Source organism: Notamacropus eugenii, chromosome 2 (assembly GCF_028372415.1).
Source record: "Notamacropus eugenii isolate mMacEug1 chromosome 2, mMacEug1.pri_v2, whole genome shotgun sequence".
Lineage (NCBI taxonomy): Eukaryota > Metazoa > Chordata > Mammalia > Diprotodontia > Macropodidae > Notamacropus > Notamacropus eugenii.
In genome coordinates this window covers 189,819,003-189,826,169 of record NC_092873.1, presented here as the reverse complement: position 1 = coordinate 189,826,169, position 7,167 = coordinate 189,819,003, and the positions used below count along the sequence as shown (strand labels likewise).

The 7,167-nt window shown below is 41.4% G+C and overlaps 1 protein-coding gene across 1 annotated transcript; it reads right to left on the bottom strand.

Moving 5' to 3' along the window:
* Positions 1 to 4,494: 4,494 nt before the first annotated feature.
* On the bottom strand, positions 4,495 to 6,824 carry GPR6 (G protein-coupled receptor 6). Its single transcript, XM_072643038.1, has 2 exons — positions 6,630 to 6,824; positions 4,495 to 6,043 (listed from the first exon to the last, which is right to left on the bottom strand). The coding sequence occupies exon 2, from the start codon at positions 6,022 to 6,024 to the stop codon at positions 4,945 to 4,947; it is 1,080 nt and encodes a 359-aa protein (XP_072499139.1). The 5' UTR covers positions 6,025 to 6,043; positions 6,630 to 6,824; the 3' UTR covers positions 4,495 to 4,944.
* Between the last annotated feature and the right edge of the window lie 343 nt (positions 6,825 to 7,167).

Here is a 7,167-nt window from a genome sequence, read left to right as displayed (position 1 = left end):
GTGTCTTTCTTTTCTTGAAATACACCAGCACAGACTGGGATTTCTTTTTTCCCCTTTGGCATTATAGGGAAGGAGAGAAGATTTAATTTGAGGAGACAGGGATGAAGTAGTCTGAGTTAATGTTATTCTGCTCAGGTGTCCCTGCAGATCATGACTCTGTTTGAAAATGAAAGACCATTTTGCTGCAACTAGATTGATGTACGTTACAGCCCACAGGAAAATCAAAACAAAACTGAAATGATATCCATTTGTATTGTTTGGTTATAAGTGCATTAAGTCAGCATGGGAATTTTTTAAATACAGCAAAAATTATATGAGTGAGACGTGGACATATTACTATATGTTGTATGCAAACATTTCTTCAGAGTAGTAACTAAATGTGTTTTAGTTATATTTTTTAAAAAAAATTTTGTGATGATCTCATACTTTAACTATTGTTGAGGAGGCAGAATGTTGATTGTATAAGTGTAAATAAGTTTCAGCACAGAAATTCCCTCTACTGATATTGCTCATCAACTCATCCACAACTTAACAGTCTCTGGGTTCTGGGCCACCGTGGGACACGTGATTTGTACATATTCGAGCAGCTACTATGTGCTGGGGTAGGATTTGGGGGACTTAAACCCATGCTTTCCTGATGCACAGTCTAGCCCTCTAAACATTTCACTATGCTGCTTCACAAAAAATAAGCAATATAGGAAAACATTGTGTGAGAATAGTAAAGGAAAGCTTAGGGGAAAAATTCACTTGATTAAACCAGAGCATCTGAAAATTCTTATTTCATTAAAGTTTATTTGGCAGTGAGCAGTTTCTGAGAGGAAGGAAAAAATCATCTATCCTCTGATATGAGGCTGCTGTTGTCCTTTGGTCTACTGGGAGTGAGAGAGAAGCTTTGAGTTATTTTTCCAAGAATAGGAGATGGCTCTGCCATGAGCCACTAGCACTTTTCCCTTGTTTCCCGTGTGACTGAGGACAGGAACAGATAGGAAGCTATGAGTATAGTATATGTTTCTGGAACTGAGTTTTCTCTTTGCTAAATTGACTGACCCTTAGAAAAGACCAAGCTTGCAACCTTGGCCCCATTACATTATATTCTGACTGAGTGAATTGGCTCATACAAAAATCTTTGCAATGTGATATTCAGGATGGGATGATAAATTTGATTTGAAATCGATTTAATTTACTGAACATTATGTTTGTGTTTTTCAGATTCTGTCTTAACTACTTCATTTTGATGAATTGATTACATTTCAGATCCCACAAAGGCAGTTGACCTCAAAGTCAGAAAGATCTGGTTTTAAGTCCCCTCTCTGACACATACTGGCTGTGTGGTCCTGGACAAGTTACTTAACCTCCAAGTATTCTAAGGAACTCTCTAAGGCTAGAAGTTGCAGAGAAGGTGCCAAGTTTCAAGGAACCACAGATCCTTTCTCTTTATTTCTACTCCCTTTCAAACTACAGGAATCCTCTCCTTGGGTAACATTATCTTCAAATAGCCTCCAGGGCTTATTTTTTCTCCCATATTTGAAGTGGCATCTTGAGAGGAAGCATGGTATAGTGGATGGGCTTGGAATAAGGGAGATCTGAATTCAAATTTTATCTTGGACATTTTGTTGTGTTACTCTGGGTAAATAACTTAATCTTTCTAAGCCTCAGTTTTCCCACCTCTTGTTGTGGGCGAGGTATGCCTCTGGTCAGTCCTATGATAGTTTAGGTTAGATATTAGAACAAAATGGGACACTTAGAGATAATTCAAAAGTTAATAAGAGATTAACTTAACCATCACAGGAGAAAGCTTCTTGAGGAGGATAGACATTGAGTATGCCTCAATTTAATTCAGCTGAATGACATTCCCACCATTTTCCACTAGCCAAGCACCAGAAAGGGTGCTCCTCAGGTTTGTTTTGTATTTAGATGCTGAGAAAGTGATACCAACAGCCTGAGTTTTCCAATGCCTTGAATCAACCAAGTTTCATGGATAGTCTCAATACTTTTAGACAAAAAACTAATTGCATGGCGGATGGGACTGAGATATTGTTTCTACTATACCTATTAAATAAAGATGAAAATAATACCTAATTCATTGGGTTGTTGTGAAGATCCAATGAAATAGTGGAAAAGGGAACAAGTATTTATTAAGCCTACTACATGCCAGGCATTTTTCAAAGATTTAATTTGATCCTCATATCCACCCTTGGAGGTATGTGCTAAATTGTCCCTATTTTATTGTATTTTTGGAGGGGACAGGTGAGGCAATCAGGGTTCAGTGACTTGCCCAACTTCACACAGCGAGGTCAGATTTGAACTCAGGTTCTCCTGACTCCAGGGCCAGTGCTCTATATCATTGTACCCCCTGGTTACTCCTATTGTCACTATTTTAAAGGTGAGGAAACGGAGGCAGATAGAAGTTAAGTGACTTGCCCAAGTCACAAACCTAATAAGTGTCTGAGGTGAAATTTGCTCCTGGGCTCGGCATTTTATTTGCTACATCACCTCATTGCCAAATATGGAGACATTGCAAGACTAGATGAACTGTATGAAAACAAGCTACTATTATTATTGTATTTCCAGGGCTTTTTATGTCATGTTTGTGATATTGTTGAACTGAGACAACTATTTAGTAAGGAAGATCTGTGCTCAAGAATAAATCTGCTTCTTTTAACTTCATATTTTTGGGATTTCCTACCATTTCTGTTAGGCCCATGACTGAGAACAATTGATAGAAATTGCCAAAGGGGAGATCTCAACATGATATGAGGAAAAGCTTCCTAACAATTAAAACAGATCCACAGTGGAACGGGCTGCCACCTTGGGAGGTGATGTGTTTCCCTCCCTGGAAATCTTCAAATGAAGGCTTTATCATTATTTGATGGAGGCCTTGTATAGGGCTTCTTTATTTAGGCAAAAATTTGACTACAGGATCTCTGAGGTAATTTCCAATTTTGAGATTTTTGATAAAGTATAATGATATGAAAAAACCAGAAGCCAGATTCTTTTATCTATATCTTAATATTTTGGTTGGAAATATTATTTGGATTCTGGTCAAATTCCTTGCTACTATTAAGGTATTTTTGCCTAATTGTAAGATATTTTTCTTTAATTAAAAATGCCTTAAGCCATTGGCCCTCTGTTATCCTTTGTATTCCATCTTTTTTTTTCACCCTCATAATAAATTTTGGCAAATGTAGAGTGAGATCTGACATTCCATTCCTTTGTTATTTTAGCCCACTTGGATCTACTCTAGTTGTTAATTGGATAGAAATAGTGTTGGATGCTGTTGATTTAGACTAGAAAGATGACTTCTTCTGGAGCAAATGACTTCATGGGTAAACAAGAATGTTTATCTTCCAGAGTCCAATTTTATAGAAAGTATTAAAAGAAAAAGTGTTTTGAGTCTCTTGGGAACAAACTGCTTGTCCATGTCAATATGTATGTATATTTTCTAAAATTTACCTACATCAGTGATTCATTGGATTCACACAGGCATATTTCTTTCAAACAGTTCAGAATTGTTTTCAAGTTTAAAAAAATCCCCACTGGTTTCAAGATGTTCTTGGTAGGTACATAGGTAGCCATTTGACAAATAATTTATACAAATGATTTTAGAAATGCTAGATGAACTGTGGTTTGAAGTGTTTTAGATTTAGTGGGCTGTGACTTTCCAAACCTCCCTGTTTCTACCACCCTTATGTAGTGTACTAAATAGTACCTTGGAATCCTGACCTAGAAGAATTGATTTATTTTTCAAGGTGGAACAATTTACTCTTGTAGGATCTAGCCATCATTACTCTATTAAATCAATATGAACTTTGAACACTTTAAGTTTTCCCCAGACAGATTGGAAGGTGACAGCTGCATGAGAGAAGAATGTGTTGATATTTGTGTCTTGGTTTTCAATAGCTTGTCCCCATACTCCACAGCTTAGTATTTAATCAATAACACCATAAGATTTAAGAACTGATATGCAAAAGAAAGGACTTTTGAAGCCTCCCTTTGGAACTATACAAAGATTATTTGGAGGAAGTGGTAATGTTGTCAAGTGTGTACATATGGGGAGGGTTCATGCATAAAAATTGTCCTCAAATATTTGTAAGGCTGTCATGCTGTCTTGGAAAAGAGTAGATTTCTTCTATCAGGAGGATGTTGCCAAGGGAAGTTGGATAACCACCTGTCTATGTACTGTAGAGGTAATTCCTTGAACTAACAGTTATTAAACTAAATAATCTTTAAGGTTCTTTCCAACTCTGAGAATCTGCGACATTATTATTACCTGAGTGTGTTATGTCTGATTTATCTACCATAATTAAGTTAACCAAAATAAAAATATTAAGACCCAATGTTCATTTTAAAAATATCATTAGATGGAAAACTGCAGTACCAAGCTTTTCAAAATACTTTAATGAATCAGACTTAAAATATTGGGTTTGCAATTAGACACATACACAAATACACATTTAATGTATTTATTTGTGTACAAAATATGTTGTAATTTATCGATGTGTGCAGCAAAATATACTATCACATACAACAAAAATACAACATTTTACTTTCTTTCCCCTGCTTTCTAACATGGCAACACTGTTCTGGCAGTTCAGCAGCTAGAAATAAAGTGCTATAATTAAGCAGTATTGGAATGTCTTCACTTCACAAATGTGATGTACAATTTTGGTATACAACCACATTTTTTTTCTCACAGAATTGTAAGCTCAATACCCTGAACACTTTCAGAAGATACAAATATTTGTATATATCTACATGAATATATACACTGTATATATAAAGTGCTAACCTGAAGCATGTTTTCTTGGTGAGCTTTTGTGTTGGTTTAGGTTTTTTTAAAAGAGACTTTCACACTAATGGGTCTAGAAGTTCATCAACAGGCACTGTGTTGTTCACCAATATTGTCAACTTGTGTAGTACTGGGAGGGAGGAGAGAGGACCCTTTCACACATCGCTGGGGGACCTAGAGCGGAAGTGCACTTTGGACTGGAAACAACCACAGAAGAGGAGCCACATGGACCTCTGGATCTCCTGGTTCCTATAGGCATAGATGATGGGGTTGATCATGGAGTTGTAGGTGGCAGGGAGCAAGGTGGCATACGTGTACACTGAAGGGTACTCATGAGTGCCCACCACACAGTAGATGGCGAAAGGGAGCCAGCTGGCTCCAAAAGTCCCAAGGACTATGGCTAGAGTGCTAACCCCCTTTCTGGTGGCTACATAGTGAGGTGGGGCCAGGAAGTGCTGCTGCAGGGCTATCTGGTGAGCGTGGCGGCAAACCACTTTGCAGATGCGAGCGTAAAGGTGCAACATGATGGCGAAGACGACGAAGAAGGTGGTGGAGAGTAGCGCCACGTGGCTGCGAGTGAGTGGTCGGACCACACTGCAAGAGGCACGGTCAGCCAGGCAATTCCAGCCAAGCACTGGCAGGAGCCCCAGGCATAGGGACACCCCCCAGGTCACCGCCAGCATGAGATGAACGCACAGTAGGGTCCGCTCCGAGTAGTAAGTGAGAGCGTTATAAAGCGACAGGTAGCGGTCCACTGTGATGGCCAATAAGCTGCTGACGGAGGCAGTGAATGAGGACACCAGGAAGCCCACAGTGAGCAGGCTGACGGTCTCAGAAGGAATCACATACTGGAACACGAAGTTGAGAATAAGCCCGCAGCCCGCCAGCAGGTCAGCGGTGGCCAGGCTCCCCACCAGCACGAACATGGGCGTGCGCAGCGCTGGTGTGGAGGAGATAATGGCTACCACCAGTGCATTCTCGCCAGCAATCACAGTGCCGGACACACACAGCATCACATCCCATGGATTGATGGCTGACAGCAGCAGCCCAGGCGAGCCCGCAGGCAGCTGCGATGAGAGCTCCAGGGACCCATTGGCGCCACTGCCCAGTGCCGAACTCCCGGGGGGCAACCACCGAGTTGTGTCAGATGCTGCTGCTGTCGCTGCTCCTTCCACAGCAACTGCTGCTGCATCCACAGCCCCTGAGTCGTTTAGGGAAGTGGCACTCACGTTCATACTGGCCCGGAGCTGCAGCCTGCACCGAAGGAGAAAGACAGGTGTCAGGTGTGCAGTTCAGAATGCCCTGGCAACTTCCAACAAGTGAAGTGGCTCCCCTAACCCTAACGTATCCCACCCTCGAAACCCAGAGCAGAGAGAGAGAGAGAGGACATGGATAATGAGAAAATACGCCCACATATAGTACATATTTTTATTTACTCATGAAAACTGATAGTGTTCGTGCTCACATGCACATATAATAATCACGTGTGTGCAACCGAATATACATCCAGTGCATACACGTGTGGACATATTCACGCGGGAGGGTGTTGCATTGTAAAAACAAGCTGGTGTCTTTCCCACTTTGCAGTTCAAAAACAAAGCACACCCAAGTGGGTACCGGATTGCTGTCCATGGTGCTGACGAGCGAAGTTTCTGATACAGTGCACTAACAGGACTACCCGAGCTCTAGAGCTCAGAAACCAAATGGAAAACCTTGTTTTCCTTCTCAGGCTTCTGGAGCAGCCAGATCAAAAGTGGCAATGGAGATTTACATTGGCATATGGCACTTTCATCCCCTAGTCCACCCTCCTAAACTCTTTAAAGGCGGTTTGGACACTCACCTGGGCAAATCAGGGATGCAGAAGCTCGTTTTGCATGGGGACTGCTCTCACATAAGTCCTGAAGCTCCTGCTGTCCTCCCAGAAGGTCCTTGTCTTGTTAGTGACTGGTTCAGTGTGTGAGCAAGAGGTAACACGAGTTTGAGCTAGCTCACAGTAATCGTTGGTGTTTTTGCTTCCCGCTCTCCGTGTGTGAGTGAGAGATAGAAGAAGAGAGAAAGGGAGAGTGAGAGAGAGTGCCCTCCAGGAGGCTGACAGACAAGTCTCTGTGACGTCAAGCAACAGAGCTTTGGATCTGAGAGGTGCAGTTTAGTCTCTTGGCCGCGCCCCCAACTCTTTTCTCCCGCCTCCCTCCAGCAGAATAACAGTAGGTTCAGGGACTGAGACAAGCTCTGGTATAAAGAGTGGATGCTCCAAGAACCTCCAAGAATGAGGAGAGGAAGAAAGGAGGGAGGAAGGTTATGGTGCAGGCATCGAGGAGACAGGGTGAACTGGGAATACTCCTAGCTAAAAAACAATAAGGAAAGAACAACCATTTGTA

What these genes read in the sequence shown, in the direction of transcription:
- GPR6 (XM_072643038.1), bottom strand. Translation starts at nt 6,024, where the DNA reads ATGAACGTGAGTGCCACTTCCCTAAACGACTCAGGGGCTGTGGATGCA.